The sequence below is a fragment of the Mirounga angustirostris genome, unplaced genomic scaffold, assembly GCF_029215605.1.
Source record: "Mirounga angustirostris isolate CCGP_5_RB_7025 unplaced genomic scaffold, mMirAng1.0.hap1 SCAF_4, whole genome shotgun sequence".
NCBI lineage: Eukaryota > Metazoa > Chordata > Mammalia > Carnivora > Phocidae > Mirounga > Mirounga angustirostris.
In genome coordinates, this window is record NW_026991712.1 from 131,207,587 (window position 1) to 131,233,807 (window position 26,221).

The 26,221-nt window shown below is 36.5% G+C and overlaps 1 protein-coding gene across 1 annotated transcript in view; it reads left to right on the forward strand.

The window, feature by feature from the left end:
* Positions 1-5,750: 5,750 nt before the first annotated feature.
* Positions 5,751-26,221, forward strand: part of NEGR1 (neuronal growth regulator 1) — an 862,215-nt gene continuing 841,744 nt past the window's right edge. Inside the window, exon 1 of the mRNA XM_045897413.3 lies at positions 5,751-6,051. Within this exon, the coding sequence (XP_045753369.1) occupies positions 5,876-6,051 (176 nt within the window). The 5' untranslated portion in view covers positions 5,751-5,875. The remainder of the gene's footprint in view (positions 6,052-26,221) is intronic.

Consider the following 26,221-nt stretch of genomic DNA (forward strand, 5'->3'; position numbering starts at 1 on the left):
GAACAACAGGAACCCCCATACATTGCTGATGGGAATGCAAAATTGGTACAGCCCCTTTGGAAGACAGTTTGGTGATTTCTTAAAAAAAGGTAAACATACTCTTACATATGATCCAACAATTCCACTCCTTGGTATTTACCTGAAGGAGCTGAAAATTTATGTCCACACAAAAACCTGCATATGGGTGTTTATAATAGCTTTATTTATAACTGCTAAAATTTGCAAACAATCAATGTATCCTTAATTAGGTGAATTGGCTAAATAAACTGTGGTACATTTAGACAATGGGATATTAGCACTAAAAATAAATGAGCTATCAACTTATAGAAAAACATAGAGGAAATTTAAATGTTTTATTACTAAGTGTGAAAGAAGCCAGTTTGGAAAGACAGTATACTGTATGGTGCAACTATATGACGTTCTGCAAAAAGCAAAACTATGGAGACAATAAAAAGATTAGGAATGGCCAAGAGAGAGATGAATAGGTGAGAGCACAGAGGATTTTTAGAGTAGTGACAATACTCTGTATGATATTATAGTGATGGCTGTACATTGTTATACATCTGTCCAAACCCATAGAATGTACAACTTCAAGAGTGAAGCCTTATGATCTGTCAATGTAGGTTCATCCTTGCCGAATGATGCTGATAATGGGGGAGGCTACATGTGTGGGGCAGAGTGTATAAGGGAAATCTCTGTACCCCTCTCAGTTTTGTTGTAAAATTAAAACTTCCCCCACCAAATAAAATCTTTATAAAAATATATATACAAGATATATTGTATAATTCTGCAATCAGAGACGGGACTTTTTAGGAAATAAAAAGAAATAACATAATAAAATAAAATCGAATATTAGTTTGAACATGTAAGATTTTACATTCCTGATAGTCCAATACAAAATATTAAAATTGACATTTAAATAGATGCATTTGAGGTCCCTAAAGTTCTTTTGGAAGTGGGTGAGGAAAAAATCTTAAGTAAATAATGATAGAGGTATTTATTAGTTTTTTTCCAGAACCCATACAAATATATGATGATATATGGTTAAAGCTGTACTCATTATTTTACAAGTGGTTAACAATTTCAGTACTTTTTTTCTAAAGATTTTATTTATTTATTTGACAGAGAGAGACACAGCGAGAGAGGGGACACAAGCAGGGGGAGTGGGAGAGGGAGAAGCAGGCTTCCTGCAGAGCAGGGAGCCTGATGTGGGGCTCAATCTCAGGACCCTGGGATCATGACCTGAGCCGAAGGCAGACGCTTAATGACTGAGCCACCCAGGCACCCCAACAATTTCAATACTTTGAAAATAATTTCCACCCACATTTATCATAAGACTTCACTTTCTGGTTTAAGTCCTTAGGTGAAATTTCCAGGGCCAGTCTATGGGAATGGCTTGAAGAGCTTTGAAAGTAGCTTAGGTATTCTTGCACCCCTCTTCAACCCCACTTTTTATCTCTTTGGTTAACATCTACATTTAATAGATAAGGTGATAAAAATGGGTAAGTGAATAAAATAAGATGATTTTTACATAGTCAACAGTGAAATGACTTTGCTTTTCCTTTCCTTTATTCAATAGCCATTTCCTGAGAGCATACTCTGTAGCTGTCACTATTTAAAGAATACAAAGGTTTAAGTTAGTTCTCAGTACAATTGACATTTGATGAGTAGAGGTCTGGGATGCTGCTAAACATTTTCCAATGCACAGGGCAATCCCCACAACAAATTACCTGTCCCAAAATGTCAAAAGTGTCTAGCTTGAGAAACTTTTCTGTAAAGGAATATTTGCCTGCCCCCAACAAAATTCTTGAGCTGTGTAATTCTCACAGTGCCCTGCAAATCATTACTCTAGATAGCAAGGTGTTCCAAACTTAAACCAGCTTAATTCAAATAGAGAATCAATTATGGCCCACGTTAGAGAGCTATTATTCATATGTCCTGTTTATAAGGGCTATCGGACCAACTCTCAGGAATTACAAAGTGCTCTCATTAGCAGTTTCCATCAGGTCTTGGGACCTATCTTGCCTAAAATTTCTCATGCCTAGACAGTAATATCATGAAAGATATATCCGGGTCTACTCACTCATCATCAGAAAACAAATGTGAATTTATATTCTATTTTTTTCCTAATATGAATCTCATTTACACTGTAAAAATAAAGCTTATTAAACTATGAAAGCTTAAGAAACTTCCTTATAACTTTACCTTTTCAACACCTCTGAGGTCTCAGGGCATGAAAAACAGGGATATAAACCAATCTAAATAATGACATAATCAGTTATCACACATATCAGGCTCCGCCTTTCTCCTTCCAAAGGAACTCAAATTAGTTGCACATTTCTTGGAATATTAGCAGTTGAGCTTTGAAAATAAAATAAAATAAATGTACATGATTCAAAAGGAAGTAGTAATTCATTCCAGTGTCAGGTCTTATATACTCTGACCGAGAGTATCCTACATCCTACTATAACCACTCCAACCCTCCCCATCTAAGAAGTTCAAACAATGCTGTTACCTATTCTTGATACTTCAGAAATATTCTTCTAAGGAACCACGTGCTATCTGAGCTGGGAGGTTTTCTTTCTTGCATTTTGTTATTTGTTTTTGTTCTGGTTTTCCCTTAGAAGAAGCCAAGACTGCCAGAATTTAAGTCTCTGCTTGGAAGAAATGTAGGACCGCAAAAGCAAATACTGGAAACCTTGTAAAATCCTCTCAGAAATATGCCTTTAGAAAGAATGAAGAGAAAAGAAAGTCATAGGCGCTTTTAAAATCACATTCCTCCCTAGTCAGAAGGACAGCAAAAGTACACATAATAATAGGGGCTACCTGATGTACATGAAAATAATCTTTCCAATAGTCTATGCATCTATAAACTAGGTTTAGTTATTGCTTCCTTTGGATGGGTTTTGTGAGACTTAAGTGCTTTGTGATCAGTGAATGTAAGTTGAGATCAAAACTAGAAATAAACTCTTTGCCTTTAAATAGAAATGGTTCCAGTTTCCTTTTACAAGCCCGAAGGGTTGTTGTACATATTAAAACTGCTGCACAGCTCCGTCCCTGGTCACAGAAATTCCGCTCCCCCCCCCCCCGCCCCCCGCAAGATGTCAGATCTCTGGGAAACAGCAGTTACAAAAGGATGCTTTTCATAGCTTGTACTAGAAAACGCTGGCATCCCATCTCTGCATAAAATAGCACTAAACTGAGTCACAATGCCGGAAGCTGTGCCTTCTGCTTCTCTTCAATGGGATCTAGATCATTTCTAGAGAAAATATTAAATAATACTGCATAGTTTTGCCCATGCATGTGACATGCTGATTCTTCTAATCTTCCGTTTGCCCTAGATAATTTTAAGCTTTATCCATCAGTGTACCACGCGAGAAAGAAAAACGCAGTTAACAAGATGACAGTGTTATCTAGGTATTTGGCATCAATATTAGCAAGAGTCTGTCATTTGACAATTACTTCCCTAGCATACCAGACGGTAAAGAAAATGTTTTCATTCATCCGCAAATGACTAACATTTTATTGATGTCTCAAAATGCAGTTGAATACTACTATTGCACTCAATTTCTGAGCTGGGTTTGAGAGTTGAGCTTGAATACGAATAACATCAGTAACTCCTGCCGCAAGCATCTCGGTTAATTGCCTAGCACTGGAGTGTCAGTTCAGCGGGGAGGTGATGCTAGTTAGGGGGCTCTTGGAGCAGTCAGTCCTGGGTGGTCACAGGTGATGGGAACACTTCCCTTTCCCCATTTCCCCCATATATCCTCATGCATTGCGATAAAAATCACCCTGAGCACCGATACCGACAAACAAAACGACTCCCTGCCTGCCTCGTAAAGAGCTCAGTCTGGGGAGGCAGCCGGATGCTGACCCCTGCAGAGATTATTGCTTCTGTGCGCTTTTCCAAAAGATCCCGCTAGCATTAAGGAAAACGAGTTAGGGATGTGCGGTTTTGCTTTATTTATTTCCTCCAAGGGAAGAAGGACTGGCGTCAAGGCGAAGAAAATCTTCAAAGACTGCTTACGGGGGCTGACGGTGGTGGTGGTGGTGGTGGTGAACATATTTTTTAATTACTTGTTTCTCTCCACTTCCTCGCTCTGCTTCCCAAACTCCTCACTGAACAAGATTGATTGGCGTAACTGCTATTGACTCCAGCCTCGGTTTTCGCATTGATCTGCAAATGGCCCGGAATAGCTGAAGGGTCTTGAATCTGGAAACGAGTTTAAGAAGGGAAGAAGTAGGAAAGGGTAGGGGGCGGCCCCTTGCCCAGCACCCGGGTCTGCCTTACGCCAGGACAGCGGCTCCCAGCGGCGGGGCAATCGGTTAAGAGGCTGCGGCGTGGGAAGCAGGGAGCCTCTCTGCGCCGCGGAGGAGGAAATCTCCAACCTGGTTCGGAGCCTGTTAAAAAAATATATAACCCTGTGACTCGTTAAACCCTAAAACTCAGTCCTGTCTCGATTCGGATGCGCTGATCATTATGCCTGATAGGCTCAAACGGGTCTGACTGCCTCGTACATAACAGGACTGCCCGGCTCTACACAATTAAAACACTCGATTGCAGCCTCTTCCCGACTGCGTCCAGCCACGACCCGCCCCGTCCCTCCCACCGCGCCTGCGTGCCGCGCGCGCACGAGTCCGTGCACGCGCATACTACACACTCACCCCTCACACATCCACACACATCCTCCATTTCGACCCTACCTCACACACACACACGCACTATTTAGTGTCAGCACGCATAGGGTGGGGGGCGGGTAGCGGGCGCCCTCCCATCCGTATTGACCGACCCAATAGATACACCAGCTACTATACCGCAAGGCCCCGCATGCACCCCTCCATGTGCCCTCAAAAAGCAGCACCCCCGCCACCGTCCCTACCTATTTCCGAAAAGAGGTAAAGAGTGAACTAGTTGGCCGACTGTAGCCAACTTATCGATTGTAGCGCGGCCGCCCAGGAGAGATTGGAAAAAAACTAAACAAAATCTCACAGTCCCCGGCGTCATGATGGCGCCGACTACAACTTGGAGGACTTTAAAGTTACGGTGTCTCAAGAGGTAAAACGCACCAGAGAGGGAAAGCCAAGCGCCCCTCAGCTCCCCACCTCAGCACCGACACGGAGACTTTTCTAGCAAAACGTCACTCTAGTGCATATGACAAGAAGGGAAGCATTTTGTCTAAGACACATCTCTCTTTCCCCCTCACTTCGCATAATTGTGATATACCTCCTCCTCCGGATTTTTTTTCCGTTTTCTTTCTTTTCCTTCTTTTTTTTTTCCCCTTAAATTCCCCCCTCCCCTGCTGCATCCCCAGTCCCCGGGCGGGGTTGCTAAGGAAACGGCCGCTTGGCAACGCGCGCGAGCCCGGGGGCCAGCGGCCGCCGCTGCGCCCCGCGCTCCTTCTGAAGGCTGCTGCGATTGCAGCCGCCCGCCGCCGCCGCTCGCCCTGCCTCCGCCGCCGCCGCCGCCGCGCCTCCTCCCTCACTCGCCGGCGCGCTCGCCTCCTCGCTAGATGGTGTGCGAGCCGCCCGAGAATTAGACTCACTCCGGACTCGGCCAAAAGCAACCGAGAGGAGGTGTAGTGTGGTGCCAGGGGGTGGGAGGGGAGGGAGGGAGGGAAAGCGAAGAGAAGGAGGAGGGGAGGCAAAAAAGAGAGAAACAACAGCCAACAACTAGAGGGGAAAGAAAAAAAAGAAAGAAAAGAAACCCACCCACCGACCCCCCCCAAAAAAACCCACAAAAAAAGAAAAAAAGAAAAAAAGAGGAAAAAAAAAAAATCCTGTGGCGCGCCGCCTGGTTCCCGGGAAGACTCGCCAGCACCAGGGGGTGGGGGAGTGCGAGCTGAAAGCTGCTGGAGAGTGAGCAGCCCTAGCAGGGATGGACATGATGCTGTTGGTGCAGGGTGCTTGTTGCTCGAACCAGTGGCTGGCGGCGGTGCTCCTCAGCCTGTGCTGCCTGCTACCCTCCTGCCTCCCGGCTGGACAGAGTGTGGACTTCCCCTGGGCGGCCGTGGACAACATGATGGTCAGAAAAGGGGACACGGCGGTGCTTAGGTAGGAGGAACGGCGTGCTTTTCGTACTTGTCTCCGTCTTTCTCTCTGTCTCTCTTTCCACCCTTCTTGCCTTTTTTTTTTTTTAACATTGAGTAATAATGCTGGTGGTGATCAACATAAAAAAAAATAATAATAATAAAACACAAAACCCACACATCTCAAGAAATCCAGGTGCTGATTCTGCCGGGAGCCTGGCCCCTTTACTCTGGGGCAGGTAGCAAGCTGGACGCGTGATGCTAAAGCACTTCGCTGGAACGCCAAGTAGCCCGGGGATGAGTAAGTGTGAGGTTTAGGAGGGGCAGGTGCCACTTTGAAACTCAATTCACAAGGTCTCTGTTTTACTGTCATGGGGTACTCTTGGAGAGTCTGACAAGTTTATCAGGTTTGTTTCTGTTTTACTCTAGCCTAAGCTACTTTTTCAGAACTGCTGGCTCCCTGCTCCCATTTATTTTCACTTGGACACTTAGGCTCAATTTCTCCCTCTTCAAGAGCTTTCTTTCTTTCCGCTGATCGTTTTCTCCCCTCTCTCTTTTTTCCCTCATTTTTCTTTTCCCATTTTCCCACTTCCTTCTTACTCTCCTTTTCCTCTATTGCCTCTTTTCATCATTTTCCTGTTTTCTCTGTAATCTTTCCTCCCTTTTCTATTTTCTCCTCCTGTTTATCTTCACCACTCTGATTTCTGATTCTGTTTAGCCCCCTTTCCTCCCCTCTTCACCTCTCCCCATTCCTTCTCTTCCTTTTTCATGTCCCTGTTCTGTGATCTTGTCTTCCCTTTTTTGAGTCACATTTCCCATCCCTCTCCCCATATCCTTTCCCATCACCATCACATACACATGCATGTTCCCTCTGAACCCTTCCAGTACCATTTTCTCACACTCACAGATCTCTTTCCCTTCAACACACTCACTCACATACTCTGTTTCACATCCTCACACACACTGGCACTTCCATGCTCTAACAATCACTTTCATGTTCACATTCTCTTTCACTGTTTAAAAGGCACACAGTCCTTCACTGTTCCACACACTGTCACTCACACATGTGTACACATGGTCCCTCTCTGTCTCCCTCTGTTTCTCTTGATCCCTTCTTCCCCCTCTCCTTCTTCCCTCCTTCCATGTTCAGTTTTACTTCTTTTTCTCACTCTCCCTTCCTCCCTTCTTTTCCCTAAGCTTGAGCACTGAAATGTTTTGTCATTAATGAACATCCACAGCCTGATTTTACCCCTAAGCAACACTGCAGAGTGAGCGTCTGGAAACATTTTTTTTTTCTCTTGTGAAAATATGAATTGATGATCAGCAGTGCTTAGATCTAAACAAGGCTAAACACTCTTATTCCTTCATTTCCCATTGCCCTACCTTCTCCCCCCGGGCAGCCCCCAGCTGACGTACACTTCAAATCTCCCTGAAAGATCTTCTTTCTCTCCACTGGGTGGTAGTTGGCTTGTAAGTGTGGATGCACAAAATAAGTATACGTGGCATGTTTAAGGTGACAGAGAGTGGGATAGGTTTCTCTTTGAATTGTGCAACATATTTAAATTTAACGATCTGGAATCTGGGTGTGGTATATGTTTTACATCTTCTGAAACATGCTTAGGACTCCAAATTCACTTGGAATACTATTATAATTTCTGATATACACTAATAACTAATATGCTTTCATAATATGTTATCTATGCTGCTGTAAATACAAAATGCCACTGAATGTATACAAAAGTAACATAATTTGTTATAACTTAGTAAAATACCTTTTCATTGCTGGTAAAAGCTATGAACTCTATGTCACATAGAGGATATAAATAAAACCCACATTTATGTTCTTTATATTAAGTTTCTTTTGGAAGTTTGAGCAACAGTGGTAAGCATGAAACACTACCTTCAGAGGCTGCAAACACAGATCATGGGAGCTGCAATCTGTGTCTGTGTGGCAGCATATTGCTTATTTGTGATGAGCATGAACATTTTCAACCTAAAGGGTTTGATACACTACTTGCCTTTGGGTGATTTATCTTGGCATTTTGTTTCTAATGAATCTAATACATGCTATAGCTAATTAAAATATCTGGAACCATATTCTGCTTCTAGGAGACCTAGGTTTAGTTCTCTCATTGCTTGCAATAGTGAAGCTTCTCTGTCTAGCTAATGGGGGCAATATCTTTCCAGTGTTGTTGCTTTGGTGCAGTCCTTGTTTACTTGTGTACATTGTAACACATCCACTGAGATGCTTTATCCTGACTCTTGTAATATCTTAATTAGGGAACTTTTGACTCTCAAACTTTTTAAAAAAGAATAAAATCTCTATCTCTTCTAAGTGACGTTTCTACCAATTACAGTGTTTATTTCTTTTTTAATAACCAGAATAATTTCTTGTCATATGAAACAGAAGTCAAATTACCCAAAGTAATTTGCTTATAGTAATTCTGTAATTCTCTAGGGACTGTCCCTCTTTTTATTTTTATACATTGTCCATAGGTTTTTAAACTATTTTAATATCTGTGTTTATAAGAAGTTCTCTCTCTGTTAAAAATTGTTAAATTGTATCAGTTATTTTTCTTTACTCTTCTTCTGCATCTGGTATTTGCTCTGTTCACACCAGTATAGACAGAGCTTAAGGACAAATTGAGTAAGTCAGGTGCCACATTTTTCATCAAAAGTAATGTCACAGTTATATTTTATGTTTTTACATTGGAGACTTAGAATCATATTTGATGTTACTCTCTAAATCATTAGGAAACAAAACAAAACAAAATTTACCTTCAAACATACACCCCCTCCCATCAAAGTACAAAAATCGGGTGCTCAAGAGAACACTTTACTGAATTACATGATATCATTTAGTAAGCTTTACCCAATATACTCTATTTTTAATGTAATACATTCCTCAGTGTCTCTAATAAAGAGCAAATAGTGGTATAACAGTTATCAAATAACTTTAAGAGCTAAAGGCCTGAAAGTGCAAACATGTCAATCAGTGACTATGTTGCTTGTGGTTACATTAATGAAATAGAAGTGTAAAGGTCAAATGATACATTTCTATCTCCTAAATGCCAGAATGTCTGTTTTAGAGAAAAAAGAAATCAAGAAAAACAAAACTTTCCTTAAGTGGCATTATAATACAACAGGGAAATCATTCTGTGATCTACTAACTATATCTATCATTTTACAAATCATCTTCTCTGTTTAGCTTAAATAGTGGACTTATAATGAAATTCCTTTTAATTATTGAAGCTTTCTTATCATTTTAATTTTACCTTTAAAGTTAGTGAAGCAATATATTAAGTGTCAAAATTTCCCTTACTCCTAATAATATTATTCACTGATAAATCTCTGAAGGATTCACTTGAGCTATTTGGACCTTCTTGATAGAGTATTTAATGATGCACCTATTCAATATAGAACATTTGGTACCTCCTTTACTTAAACTTTGGATTTCAATACATGCATGTATGTCTTTGAATACATTGTAATTTGCTACAAACACAAATTAATGCTTTCATTAACTTATTAAATATTGACTTCAATTGCTACTATGTTTAATACATATTAGTAGTTTATGCCTAACAAAATTTGTTAATCTTCCTATGGAGAAATTAACTTTTTCTCCAATCTTCAAATTGCATTTTGTAGTACAAAATAGGAAGATAGGAATTAATGTTTCGCGGGGTGACATAGCAAAGAACAGAAGATGCTAGAACCACATTGGTCATATTTCAGGACCTTCTGTTTCTAGACCTGGCGAATCAAGGGAAACATAATAATGCTCTGGATCAATACATAAATTTCAGATGACTTTTAAAATGTAGTTTTGCATCACTTTAATGTGAATCAGTTGTTTTATTCTTACCATATGAACAAACAGTTATATTAACATGTCCAAAATGTTTAATATTCTTTGGAAACAATACAAGGAACATCCTCATATATATCCTCTTAGTGACTGAACATTTTTTTAAACACATGTCATTTTTAAGCTAATTCTTTCAAACTGTTTCTACTTCAGCTCTTCTATATGAATTTTGTACATTTTAAGCCGCCTTCCTGATATGAATTCAAAATACCCTATTCTGTACTTGTCATGCTTTAATCAAAGAAAGGAAGAGAGATTCTTTTCTTAAATGTGGTATCTTCTTTTACCTTAGCAAAGTTGAACACAACTCTGTCATTTTAATACAGTAGGTTTGAATGGAAGTTATATACGAGATCCCAATATGATATTGTAATAAGAGGGACGATTTTTGCTTACAGCAGAGAACAGAGAGCACATTTCCACAGAAGATATTTTCATTGGAAGCCACAAAACTTTCACAAGTAGATTTATAAGTGGATATGATAAGTATTTATCACTTCTCAGAACTATTTATCCAAAACATTGACCTTTTGATTAGACTACATTAATTAGTTTTGTTTTGAAATGTATGCTATTGGATGTAAGAAAGTAAAGGATTTATTTATGAGAATGCAGAATTACTGATAGCAGTAGAAATCAATTGTGCTGTACTTTTGGAATATCATCAGAGTGTCTCACATTGTCTGTTGAGTCACTCCTACACATTGATGCATTACATATTTCAAATATGTTGTTTAAATATATAGGCATTTTCAATTTAGAACATTAAAGCATTATTTCAAGACCTATTTACTTATTCAGTATATGTTGGACAAATATTTTTAAAATTCTGAGTTTTGGGCGCCTGGGTGGCTCAGTTGGTTAAGCGACTGCCTTCGGCTCAGGTCATGATCCCGGGGTCCTGGGATCGAGTCCCACATCGGGCTCCCGGCTCAGCGGGAAGCCTGCTTCTCCCTCTCCCACTCCCCCTGCTTGTGTTCCTGCTCTCGCTGTCTCTGTCTCTGTCAAATAAATAAATAAAATCTTTTAAAAAAAAAATAAATAAATAAAAATAAAATTCTGAGTTTTTTTTTTCCCTTTTTCAAAAAAAGAAGGGGAAATAGATTATCCTACTGAGTCATTTTGGAAAAAATGTGTTCTAGAATACAGAATAAAATGCTACACCATTGCCTGTAATGATTTGCCATGCTGTTCAATTAGCATGACCTATTACTTGGTATATCTGTTATATTAAAGGACAATGTAGTTATCTTAAAGTTTTCTAGATAAATTTATTTTGCCCAGCCTTTTTTGTTTAGAAGAATTGATAAACCTATGTGATTGTATAAATCTTTGAACACATTCTTGTTAATGAAGTACTTATTTAAAAAATTTTTTTTTAAAGATTTTATTTATTTGACAGAGAGAGACACAGTGAGAGAGGGAACACAAGCAGGGGAAGTGAGAGAGGGAGAAGCAGGCCTCCTGCGGAGCAGGGAGCCCGATGCGGGGCTCGATCCCAGGACCCCAGGATCAGGACCTGAGCCGAAGGCAGACGCTTAACGACTGAGCCACCCAGGTGCCCCAATGAAGTACTTATTTTAAAGAGATTGCCTTTGCAATTAAATAGCTCCATGGAATAAGTTAATTCTGCAATATCAGACTTCTGAAGAACTTAGGGAAATGTTCATACCTTGTTTGTGACAGTTCTGGACCTGATTGAGCAGTCCAATTTTCGTTCTGCTACCCTCTGCTAGTGGAGATAGATGGCAGAGCTAATCCCTGAGCCTCCATTATCCAGGCAGCCATCAGCATCTGCCTTCATGTTGTGTGGTTGCCCAAGTTTTGGGAGAAGGCTTTACATGATGAGTCTGACTCTACAGTGTTTGCCCCCTCCTCATTGCTTTGGGCAGTGTCCCAGTGTCTCCATCTCCCACTGGGACCTCTTTCTTTCATCTTCTACCAGAAAACTTGCTCTTGGGCTTCTGTTTACACTCTCATCTCTTTGTTCTTCTCTCTTATGAATAGTAGTGGCTTCCTGCTATTCGAACTCCTGGGTGGTCTTACCATTACCTATACTCCTCAGCTTTTCTACACACTTTGCAATTAATTTCTTTCATTACATTCCCTGCTGTAAATATCCAGAGTGTTTTAAGTTTTGCTGGTTGGAACCCTGATTGATATATAGTGAAAGGTATTAATTTCAGTGATTTTAATTATATTTGATTAAATGACTGCTTTGCCCATGGCACCATAAACGTTGCTTACCAGCACTGGGTGGGTATAATAGCTATTGAGAGAGACATGCATAGAAGTTAAACCATAACGACATTGGGGCATATTACAAAGAAGAAAAATGGATTTATTTTCCCACACCCAGATTATGATGAGAATAATAAACCAAATGTGTAAATATTTAATTAAATATACATTGATTAATAATATTTGAGTAAATAATGTTGCCAAGGGTGGGAAAATAAAGAAGTTGATGAATAAATATTGGCAAGACTCGATAATTATGTATCTTTTTTTTTTTTTTTTCACTGAGCAAAGGAAAAGGAGGGCTAAACTCTGTTTGTGGATATGGGATCAGAATGCTGAGATAATTCCTACAGAGTTGCCTATTGAAATCAATAGGAATTAAAGGCCTTTCTTTTGTGTAGCTTAATACCTGAGGAACTAATCAAAATTTCCAGTTTCTTATGAAGTATATGGTCATAACAATGCCCATGATTCTAGTATTTGGCACTGTTGGAATTAGTCTCTCAAGCCATTTGGGCCTTTTGATTAGAGATCAAATCACTTGGGGTGCCTGGGTGGCTCTGATGGTTAAGCGTCTGCCTTTGGCTCAGGTCATGATCCCAGGGTCCTGGGATTGAGCCCCACATTGGGCGCCTGACTCAGAGGGGAGCATGCTTCTCCCTCTCCCTCTGCCTCTCCCCCTGCTCATGCTCTTTCTCTCTCTCTTACTCTCTCTGTCTCAAATGAATAAATAAAAAAAAAATCTTTAAAAAAAGAAATCAAATCACTTTTCTATTATATTCAAAATGACATAAATCAAGACATTGTAAACATCATGTAACTTACATAGAAGAGCTAAGGGAAGCTTCATTAACAAGTTGTTGTTTTTATTTCCCCCCTCTTAACTGAGTATTAGATCATGTGGCAACCTTCCTTTAACTTCATCAAAATACTTTCTAAAGGCATTGTGTAAGTGTCTGGCTACAATATAAATAAGCACTCACCGGAAAGTCTACTTTTGGTATATTTCTTCATGCTTTTGCAAGAAAGACGGTAATTTAAAACCATCATTAATGAAATGACCCTCTCTCAAGGATGTTCAAGAGAGGATTCTGAATTGGGAGGGAAGTTGGACTTAATTGATCTCTGCCATGCCATCCTTTTCAAAGTTTTGCTGATCCATTATAGGTTGTCATTGACACTTTCTATGTATAAGAGAAAATAAAACTTATTGCTCTTTCTTTCCTAGCAGCATCATATTATCTGCCTTTTGGCTTTTGTAGAGGGAATTTTAAATTGGGTCACATGCTCTTTTGTCAGGTATTTTGTGGAAACAAGAACTTCCCATACTCCTAGAGAGTTAAAATTTAGGATTTTCCTACATGGTCATAATCATTATCAAATTGGGTTTTAATTAGTCCCCTGTATCTAAAAATGTAATATCATTTGGAAGATATTGAAGAAATTTAATAATAGCAAAAAGTTCTTTGATGTTTTGTTAAAATGTACTTTCTGTTCTTTGCTGTATTCATTTTAATGGACAAAATAGCTGGGTGTGTAAGCACTATGACTCTTGTTCATCTCTTCCTAGGCCCTTAACACAGAACCTTACATTTATCAGGCTAACATCTACTATTTTTTAGTTAATCAATAAATTTTTTTATTATGTTATGTTAATCACCATACGTTACATCATTAGTTTTTGATGTAGAGTTCCATGATTCATTGTTTGCGTATAACACCCAGTGCTCCATTCAGTACGTGCCCTCTTTAATACCCATCACCAGGCTAACCCATACCCCCAGCCCTCTCCCCTCTAGAACCCTCAGTTTGTTTCTCAGAGTCCATAGTCTCTCATGGTTCGTCCATGTTAAAAAAAAAAAGAAAAAAAGAATATAGCAGGAAGGTAACATCTACTATTTTTTAAATTAATGATTCCATGGAAGGATAAGTGAAGGGATAAATGTGTTTGTGCTTTAGTTTATTAATTGTTTTACATTTTAATAATTGTAATCTATTTAATACTGTGTTGGATCTGCATATTTATAGTGATTAAGTACTTTTTATTGACTCCATATATCACAAGTCTCTGCCTTACGTAATTCCTGCAGAAATCCTACTGGGTTAAGACACATACATTGGAATCATTCAGTGTCTTTTAATTGCAGGACACAACCTACTAGTGGGTCTTGAAGAAATTTTTTAAATTAAATGTACTAAGTAGAGTAGAAGGCATTATATGTAGTAAAGGTAAGTATTGTTTGATAAAACGTTTATTTTGTGTGCGTGTGCGTGCATGCATATGCTGTGTCAAGATTTTAGATGTATTTCTTACTGAGGGTTTCAGCAGGGAAAGTTTGAAATGCAATGGTATGGTTGTAAGATTTTAAATTGTAGTTATAATTTTAAGAAGATCAAAGAGTTTAAGTTATATAGTAAGGTTTTTGCCGTTTGCAATGATAATCACCAGATAAGAAGGACAGTTCAAAGTAGTAATATGTCTATTGTGACCTAACATTTTTTTCTGTTTCTACCTCAACTCGTGAGCCTCTTCTTCCTTTCTCCTAAGGTTTCAATTAAATCAAATCAATAAAGATACAGAGGTAGAGAGAAATGGCTATTTGCTATGGACAAATAACGCTCATTTGAAAAGTAGCTATATGCCCCAAAGCCGAGCAGAACTTTTATATCATTCTAACCATCTCCCAGAGGTAGGTCAACAGTACTTTATAAACCACATGGTATTGATACTAGCTGATAGAATTTTAATGTGGTCATATGGCTTTGATTTATAATGTTGAAGAGGTTACCTATTAGCATAGTGTTTTCTAAGCCATATCAAGTTCTGAATCCTGACAGAGGACCTTTGATGCTCTTAGGCAACCAGCTGGCATGGGAATTGGTCTTTTAATCACTTTCTCTAGGAAAAGGGAAATATAGGAAAGGAGGAATTTGGCAGTGTTGCCAGCATTAAGTGTTGTTCTTTTGAACAGTAGCCAATGCATTATACTTTCCAGATAGCTGGTAATTTGTTCAATTTAAGGAGGATGTTTATAACCCTTTTTGGTCTAAAACTAAATTGTTCTTTAGTGAATTTCACTAAGTTGTTTGGACACAGGTCCAGTGCCCATGCTCATGCTACAGATAGGGTTTCTTTAAAGCTATAGCTATTGCCATAAAGTACCGAAAGGTTTTGCGTGATTTAAAAGGGCCATGGGAAAAATGTGTACTGTTGTCTTCAGAAACCCCTTTCCTCTCATGCAACTAAATTAAATTTAGAGATATTAAAAGGATTTAAGAGACATTGTGAACAGAATTGCTATAATCAGAAGGCAAGAGTATTGCTTGTACATTCTCTGCAATAACATATACTATTGTATCGAGATATTAAATGAATAAATCAAAGGAATCAATGTTTTCTTAATCTTATAGATAACATGTTTCTTATAGGAGAACATTTTTAGATATATTTGATTTATAAGTAACCTGTTTTCGGTTAATGTCTTGGTAATTGGTCAGCAGGATTGATGGCATCTCTACTGCCTAACATTGCTTGATACAGTATTTAGTACTCAAAATCTGGATGTTGACTGAAGGAATTGAAGGCGAGAAAGAGGAAGGGGCAAGGGGAGGAAAGAAGAAGGCGGAAGGAGTGTGTTATGTTATGTGAGTGACTTCTGAGCAAATTACCTAAAACTTTAATCACTGGGATGACAAAATTAAGCCCTTAATTTGTACTGTACTACAATAAAAATGATTTAATAATAAAATAATATTTTTATTAAGAATAGCACATTGTAATTAATTAATTCCCATGAAAATGAATAAATTTCATTTCATATAATTCATTAAATATTTGGAATAATCCTAAATCTACACCTTTCCCATGATGAAGTGATGTATGTTATACAAACTGAAGTTCTAAAATTATATTTTACATTCAGGTATATGTCTTCCTTCCAACTTACTAGTTCACTTCTGTTTACTTTAAAAGATAGCTAGTAACTCTGGACCTTGGCCTGCACTGGGGTCAGGGCCTAATTTTTCAGAATATGTTCACAACAGGAAATTATATATAAATCTTTGAATAATTGCTCCCGTCTTATTGAGCATATGTCACTGATCGATTTTTTTCTCATACATCATTAATGGGAAATAATAGATATAAAAAGTTATTTTTGCTTATGTACAGAGTTTATCTTATTTTGTAATTGTTTAGTTTCATTGAAACCTGTCGTGCTTCGAGGTGTCCAGAATGGGAGTGATGAGAATTTGAATACCTACTTCTCTAATTACTTACTGGCTACATGACCTTGAACAAATGCCTTACCCTTGATTAGTATGTTCCTAACAGAACTACATGGATTACATGGGATAATACATGTAAAATGCTACCACAGTACCTCCCGCATAGTAAGCACTACATTTATATTGGCAAATAATTTTATGTTGCTTTTCTTCTCCTAATCTTAATCTGAAATTTATGGCACTATTTACTTACCGATATGATTTTTAAATCATTGCTTCAATTATTTGTGAACCAACAGTACAATACTCGTTGATCATATATTTATGCTGTGATTTTGTTAAAATTACATTTGTTAACTAGAACCCCAGGATGTCAGATAGTGATCTGTGGTTAAACAAACAAACAAAACACAAGGAAAACAGAAATAGAGGAGTTTCTTACTCACAGGTGCTGGAGGAGACACATGGCCCACTTCAGGGGCCACATGGGAAGTCTAGGCAGAGAGCTCAGCCACACCTGGAGTACCTGCCTTTATGAGGGTCGATGGGTAGAGTGTTTGGTGGTTGCTTGGTTCAGAGCCTATTGGTCAATTCTAACCAAAAAGAGCAGAGGCTCTTAGGCTCCCACAAGGGGAAGATACACAAGGGGAGGCAAGGGACAATGTTGCTCACAAGGACTCCTGGGAAAGTGATATCAGAAACTTGGATTTGCTTATCACTCTTCTGGAGATGTGCAAGTGAAGGGGCTACTGTCAGTCCGTCAGTTCAAGGTTCCTGTGGGCCGCTTGGCCACGTGAAATGGATGAGTAGGCAGCGATAGCCTGGAGTAGTTTAGCTACACTCTTGACATTTTGTATTTTAAAGATTCTGTTTTGTTGTTTTTTTTTTTTTTAAGATTTTATTTATTTATTTGACAGAGAGAGACACAGCGAGAGAGGGAACACAAGCAGGGGGAATGGGAGGGGGAGAAGCAGGCTTCCCGCTGAGCAGGGAGCCCGATGCGGGGCTGCATCCCAGGACCCTGGGATCATGACCTGAGCCCAAGGCAGCCGCTTAACAACTGAGCCACCCAGGCGCCCCTAAAGAGTCTGTTTAATGGACATACTTGTGTTTGTTTTTGTTGTTGAGCCTGATAAACAAATGCAGTAACTTAAATCTGGAAGGAGAAACATACCAAAAGAGGCTTTGCAATTATCAGGGTGCAGACCCAGAGCACTCAATAGCAGAGAAACCACAAATTTTATACTCAACGGACTGATGGTGATTTGACTCACTTAACAGAAGTAAGAGATCACTGTAATTGGGTGGTCACATGAAACATTGAGAACGGAGGAAGAAATGAAAAGAGACAGAAAAGAAGAAATGAAAGAAAGTACAATCTGATGGCAGTGGAATAGTTAGAGGGCTAAGATTAACATTTGTGACAGTTTAGGAGAGAAAAGGTGATAACTGGTGACAACATTGGCATAGTCGGTAAGAGAGCGAGAATAATAAAAAAAAAAAGCCAACTGTGTATTCTGGTTGGGGTAGCAAATAATTATTCAGGATTAGATATGCTCTTATGATTCTTTAGGGCATCTGTATGTTATGCTCAAGACATTACAGTTCAGAAGCAGTCTGTATGGGCAAGAATTTTCCATATATGTCACCATTTTATCCATAGACAATAAACTCAGGAGAAGCTCAGAAAATATGAGTGCTTGCTTTAATTTTGCATATTTGCCAAATGCACAGCAGAATGATTTAGGTTCATAATCATGACGAAGCCATCATCATCATGATTCAGATTCAACTGACAGTCACTGAGTGTCTATATGACGTACTTTCTCAACAATATGCAGTAAGTTATTGCTTTCCCAGTTTTATCGCCAAGTAAATTGAGGCTTAGGAAAATGAGTTAACCTGCCCCATGTAAAATGGGTTGTAGCTGAGCCAGAATTGAAATCTAGGCCCTTTTATCTCAAGCCCCACGGCTTTTCTCCTATCTTGTGTCTCTCTCTAAGAAAAAGATCAAAACGATTGATAAATTTATTGCTTATTCAGTTTTAAAAATATGTTAAGCACCTGCTGCATTTTACCTACTGATAAGTCAACAATGCTAAAAAAAAAAAAAGGTGTGTTACATGTTTGAGGAAAAATGTGAGATTATTTTAAATGAGATTAAATACATACCATATATTGCATAATCAAGCATTTATTAGATTGGAAAAGAGTGAATTCTTAAAACTATAAATATTATGAAATAAAACCTCTCATCCAATAATGATTTCATCCTTAATTGTTAGAAGCTACTGATAATACAAGAGAAAAAAATAAACAGCTTTTGCGTATCATTTAAAGTTAGGCATTATCCATTGCCTAATTCATTGAATCCTCATAACAGCCTTCAATATTTTTACTTTGTCAGTGAAGAAACAAATTCATAGGCAAATGACTTTATATTTGTATTTATTTAACTTTTAACTTTAACACAGATAGTAAATGAAATAACCAGGACTTGATCCTAGGTGTGTGTCTCCAAGGCCCATGCTCATCTTTTTTTAGAAGTTGTAATATCTCTTGGAGCATTTTGACAAAAAGGAGAAGCAGTAGTTGCTTGCTATATCATTCCAAGTTTCCAATTAAATCATTTGAATACTAATTCTGGCGCAACTCCAAACAGCTGTACCAAGTTGATTTCAAACCCTCCCTTGAAAAGGGTTAGGCAGCCTAAGGTGTTGAGCACCATTATTTCCCAAAGTAGATGGGAAAATCAAAAAAATTTGAGGACCTATAAAAGATGTTTTTATTCTAATTTCACTAAACATGTCAATGATGTTATTGAATCATATGGTTAATTGTAGTCGGTGAATAAAATGAAACATTGGAACTAGACAGATTGCCTTTTTCTGCTGGCTGGTAGAAGGAGTATATATATATGGTTTATAGTCTAATTGAATGAAAACTTGTTTTTAATCTGATGGTGTGTAATTGAAGCATCTTCTTTAGGGTGCTTACGTATCCACCTTCTGCAGATTTTATGTGTGTACCCAAGAGGAGAGTTTCATGTTGACTTGCTTTTTGTCTGTCCAGAGATTTCCCAAAATAAAGTCCTATTTTTGTCTTATATAATTCAAGAACATTTTCAGCCTCTCTAGACCCATTTTAACTCTTCCTTCCCTGAATTCCAAATTCCTGCACTTTTCCATTTTACAGTGTTCATTCCATCAGTTTTACATTATGGTATACTGTTATATGTTTGAGTCTGCAGAGGAATATAACAGCTACTGTCTTTCTTTTCTTTTTCTTTTTTTTCTCAGCTACTGTCTTATTTAACAGTCATTTACTTATATTATTGCAAATCCTTCACAGAACTTTACATATTGCTATTTGCATAGAATATATTTAGTAAATATACTTTCATTGACTCTTCATTTTTCTTTCTTCTTTCAGGAATTTGTTTCATATTTTTTCCACTCATAGTTTTTTCCATAGGGAACATGTTCTTTCAGATAGTCATTCACATATTTTAGAGCATGTATTTGTTGAATCCCCATCAGACACTAGACACTTCCCATGAGTTTGAGCTACAGTCATGGTAAGAGATAAGGTCCCTTCCATTGAATTTACATTATAGTTCAACCTGTATCCTTTAACAGTGTTGTGTAGTGTAAAGAACTTATGTTTTAACTTTTTACTTCACCAACTACTAGCTCTGAGACTGATAGTTTCTGAGACTCAGTTTTCTTGTCTGTAAAATGGAAATATTGATCGCTACCCCTATACTTACTGTAAATCCTAGTAATAAGCCAGTGAATGTGCCCAAAGCAGTGTTCTGCACATAGTCAGTGTTCAATGTCAGTGTCTTCTCTTTCTCCCTTCCTCATGCTTCCTTTAATACAGCTATAACTTACAGCCAGGACTATCTAGTTGAAGGAATTGTTACGTGTTATATTGTGCCTCCTGTATTCTATTCGTTCCCCAATAACTTCTGAGGCTCACTTATTTTTAATTCAAGGCATCTTTCTGATAATTTGAAAGGTAGGTTTAACCCGAACATATGATGGCTATCTCATTAATCTTGTTTCTACTTCTTAGACTCATTTTTTTCTTCTGGGATGTTTTCCCTCCTTCATTCCCTCCCTCCCTTTTGAATACTTTTGTATATGGATTTCTCCCTAAATTTATTGTCAGTTTTTGACATATTTTGAATGTCCAAGGAAGATTATATTTTCTTCACAATTTCTTCTGTTAGCATAAAAACCTACTTGTCATTATATGTTTTTCTAAAATCCTATACTTTTCTCAATATACATTCGTTACGGTTTTTCTTGGTTGGAATGGTAATATATGTAAGGAACACTTCATAATTATCACCTGGTCCTCTGATTAACAATTTGGAGTTCTTCAGCAAGTGATTCTTCACTTAAATAGCACTTCTGTACTTTTGCCACTTCATTTTCTGAATTATTCTGAGCCTCCTACCCCTAATGGAATGGATGACACTTCTCTCTCATCTCAACAATTGATGAGATGATTCTTTGGCTTTTCCTGGAGTGTTCTAAAAATTTTCTTTATATGTGACATACATAATCAATTGGTTTCTGGCAGGGAATATTTAGACTTTTCTATATCACCTAGTTTCAAGTATCATACATTGTTTAATGTTTATATGGGCAAATTATTAAAAGGCAAATTCTTGTTAATTTCCTTCATTTACATTAAAATCTCTATTTACTTTTTTTCCCTCCAGTGCAGGAATATTGTGCTTTTTCAAATTCATCCTAAACTTTTCAATATCCTCATCGTTTTCCTACTTCTAGCTACTCTCAAAGTGTATTTAGGTTAGGCCCTTAAAAAATAGTGGCATATTTCTTTGAATCATTAAATAAAATTGAATCAGGAAACTGCTTAAGATTAGTTCTGTATAAAATGGGTTAATGATAGTATCTAACCTATAGGTTTTAAGAATGAAAGTTTGAGAATTCCATAGCACGCTGTGTGGTACAAAATAAACAGTAAATAAATGCTAGCTATTAGGATTTTTATAACTATCTTTAACAATAGGCCTTCATTAATAATTTTGGGGATTAGCTGACAGCAGACAAAATCAAGATTCTCTGTTAATGTGCTTACTTCTGTATGATCCAGCATGCTTTAGGGGCTTACTTGATGAATTATCCTTTATTTCAGATAGGGTTTTTCGCTATTGCCTCCTCTTTTGTGGGATTTTCTTTTCCTTATCAGTTGATTTTCCAAAATGGCTTTTCAGTAATTTCCAAGTTCTATTCATTTTCTAAACTTAGCTTAATGTTAATTTTTTCATGGAACCTTCATTAATTGCTTGGAATTGAAATATTGAAAGCAAAAATTTAAACACATGGATATATTTCTATGTATCCCCAAATTTATGTATCCAAATTTATACATATATGTATCTGCATATTTATTTCCTTCATGACTTTGTAAGTTTAGTTACCTTGCATTAATTTTGGATTTAACAAAGTGAGTTTAGTGAAAATAAGCAGTTCTTTCCTTGAATTTTAGTTATTTATATACATGTTTTATGAAATACCTCTACCCCTCTCTAGGCCATGGAAAAGCAGAATTGTTACCTTAATTGCCTTTGTATCCCGAAGGCCTAGAATAGGCTTGGTGAGCAGATGAATATGGAAATGAGTAAATGAATCTAAAAAAAATTAGTTTCTCACAATAGAGTCATTGCATGTTTGGTTTGGGAGTTATATATGTATGAAATACACACGTATTTTTAATTTGTTAATTTACTTTAATTTGCTGTTAATTAACATTTTTACATAAGTCCCACTTGGAGTACATGTTAAGGTGAATATGTATCTATATCTCCATTTCTTAGTGTTCATTTTAGTGTTAAAGCAATCACTTACCAGAAATTTGGGAGGTAGGGGGACATATTTGCCCTGTGAATATCACTGCCATACCCCCAGAAAATGTTAATATCAATAGCATTATGATGATATGGTAACATAGATGGAAAATATTTTCAACAAAGATCATCTCAAGAATTATACAATGTGTTTTTTTTTTTTAATGTAACGCTACCTAAAAATAAGGTTTTGGGGGATTTTTTTTTCTTTTTTTTTGGTATTTGATTAAGTAAAATCACTTGAATTCTAGACTGAAGGGTGCTATAGTGTTTTTCCCTCCAAATTTTTTTTTCTTTTTGGAGTAGAGGCTCATAACATAAGATATCCAAAGTGGGAGGAAGAATTAAGTTCCAGGCTTATGGGACCAAATACATGTAAGGGTGGGAGAATTGTGAAGTATGGTGTGTCATGATAATTATGATTTCTATAGCCAGGTATGAAAATAGTTTTAAAGTTCATAAAATTAGGAAGGAAGCTCCTTGGAGGTTTTCCAAATATCTTGTTCCCAATGGGTATACTTAATATTATATGCCTTAGAGATTTAAGAAACGGATCTTAGTTTGGTTTTAAAGGTAAAGAACTTTTGGTTTCTGATGCTGCAGTATATATCACCAGATATTCAGTGGGACATTTGATAAATAGTTTGATTGTTTTACATATCTAGAATTACTCTTAACCACTGACTTGTTATGCCCAGTAAATTAGAGACATACTTTTGGATAAAAATTAATTTATAATAGTTAAATTAGATTGTGGCATTCATATCTCAGGTATATTCCTTAGAAAAAATTCAATAGAGGAGGTTTGATGTATTTTAAGATTAAATGGGAATATTGAAGCTAATCACCTTCAGCTGAGTACCCAAAAGCTAATTAAAATTAAAGGCTAACAAAAATTATCTTCTTAATGGAAGAGTCAACTTACTATCTATTTGAAATTCTTTTATTTTGGTATAAACGTATAGGTTGGTAGTCAAACAGGCAAACAGCTATCGTCAGTCAAATTAATTAAAACAAAAAGATTGTCCAAGTGTTTAGATTTAATTTTGTGTGGAGAAAAAATTTGACATTTAAAGTTACATAAATTATAATGGTGTAGTTATATAAATTTTGATTAAGAAAAGTGTTATGTATAGTTATTGAACTATTTTATGAAGAAATGACAATTGAGTATTTAAAATTTACTTGGCATGGTAGTTTATTTAATGAATTATAAATTTATTGCATTAACATAAATACTTTCAAAACTGACAAATATATAAAATAAGTTCTTGCTAATGGTCTTCCATTTATAGGAAAATTAGACTTTGGTACATTTTTTCAAATTTTTCTTTATGTTCAATAAGAGTTTTCTAAGAATAAATAAAATACCAGCATTTTAAAGGGTGATTCCTTCAATCCCAAAAAAGTCTGTACATTAGTAAACATTTTATTGGTTCAGGGACTATCTATATTTACTGTCATTAAGAATAATTGATCTATTTAAGTATTATAGAAATATTATAATTTATTTTTTCAAAAATTTAATTTGAAAATTTTAAATATTGCTGTAAAACTGTTTGTTCACTATATATTATTTTACTTTGAAGGATAATAAAAAATATTGTGGGATGATGGATATCAGAAAATGAAAATGATGTAATTGCCAAAATTATACTTAATGATTTAGTATTAATTTTTCTACACTTAAAAGCCTTTAATGTAGACTTTCTGGCTATTTAATAATAGACTATAAATAATCCCAATAAAATAGAAATCAAAATATGATTGTAAATATATCTTATAAATTTTGAATTAAAATTTAAACATGTTTATTTCATACTTGAAAATAATAATTGTATTTTGAGATGTTGTATTGTTTATATGTTATCTTACTTAAATATCACAACATCCTCATGGGGGAAGCAGGACCAGTGTTAAAATTCCAATTTTACAAAGGAATAAACATGGGTTCAGATGTTTAAAGACTTCTTGGTTATAAGTAGTTATAATGTCTTTTCAAACTGAAGTTCAGTCTGAGTTCTTGTTCAATACATTTTTATTCATATTACTGATTACATGAACTACTCAATGTTATGGATTTTATCTTATTTTTCAGGGGCTCCAGAACATTTGGTGTGGGCCTCCATATTGAATATACCTATCATAACTAGTGATATCTCTAACTTCCACTGTGTTCCACTATCCTACACAAAATAAATGTTTGTCGAGTAAATAATGGAAACATCTAAGAAGAAATAAAATCACACGAAGAAAAAATAAAGAATACTGGAGTGAAAATTAATGTTTTCCCACTGTTACATTATAGCCATTCTCTTTTGTCATTGCCATGTTTTTTATTTTGCTTTGATACCTTCTTCCCTTCACTCTGTACCCCAAGAAAAGAAAGTACCAGGAGATGGTGAATATCTGTTAATGCCAGTTCTTTAGCTAGTTATTTCATGGAGAAATTATGTTACCATCTTGCTTAATTTGGGGTATAGAGCTAGAAGGAGAAAATTCTTTGCAGAAAGAAGTACCTACATAGCAGTGATTCAAGAGAAAGAGAGAACAGATTTTTCAAGTAAAGAGTACTTTAAACGCTACAGTGTCTGTTTTTTGTTTTGTTTTGTTTTCACTAGATATATTCATCATAAATTTTTAAAAAATATTATTTAAGGTTGTTTTTATTAAGCATATATTTAACTTTAACAACACATTTTCTTTCCCTTTTAATTAAAAAACAAAACAATACTACTTAAATATAGAAAACATGGAACATTACTTTTGGAGAAATAAAACATCCAATTTGCATAGATAATTTCCAATAGTAAGGTAATAGAGGACTTTGATCAGTTTTGATCAGAATGTCCCCAAATGGTGTCATGGAGAAAGCTAATCTATACAATGTTAATACAGAAGAAGTTTTTAGTTGACCTATATATGATCAACACTCTTTATTTCCTCTAAAAATTTCCACCTGGTGCCTACAGCATGCAATAAACTTCTCTTTAATGTGTACTTGAACACTTCTTTGTCAGTTGAATTCTGGGGTTAGCAGAATTGGTTAAAATATGTGTGATGAAAAAGAGTTTTGTTCCTACAAAAACAGAGTTGAATGCTTTGAAAATACTCGATAAAGACAATCGTTAAAAGTAATTATGTTTAACTAGATGTAGCTGGAGTAACTGTAAAATATTTGTAGGAAAATAATTAAAATTTACTTGCATTCTACACTGAGAATGCATAACAAGTATCTTTAAATTCTCATTCCACTTTGAAGAACCAGAAACTGAAAGTCTGATAATCCTAATTAGAGCATTATGTGGTACAAGAGAGGTAGTGTGATATTTTAGTGAGTAGTCATTTTTGTTAACAAAAGAAGTTTACTCAATCATTTAAGACCGGTATATGAAACTTTTACATTTTTAAGTGAAAACAAAATATGTAGGGTATGCATATAATGAATTACTTTTTGATTAACTGATCAATATGATCTTAATCTTATAAGATGTTTCTAAAGATTTTGCTATGAAGAATAATTTTAGAAGCCAATGTCTTCAAATAATGTGCCCCTAGCTGTCAAATGAAGCACATACCTTTACTCCATATTCTTGGAGAGGGATTAAAATGACATTTTAAAATTGATATTTATAAAGGATAAAATAAACTATATGCCTCTTGCTCTTTGAGGGGAGGTGATAATCATGATTTATTTATTTTTTTATTTTTTTATTTTTTTTAAAGATTTTATTTATTTATTTGAGAGAGAGGGAATGAGAGACAGAGAGCATGAGAGGGAGGAGGGTCAGAGGGAGAAGCAGACTCCCCGCCGAGCAGGGAGCCCGATGCGGGACTCGATCCCGGGACTCCAGGATCATGACCTGAGCCGAAGGCAGTCGCTTAACCAACTGAGCCACCCAGGCGCCCCATGATTTATTTATTGATACAACTAGTATTTCTTGAGCACAGAGTATATGATGGCATTATTCT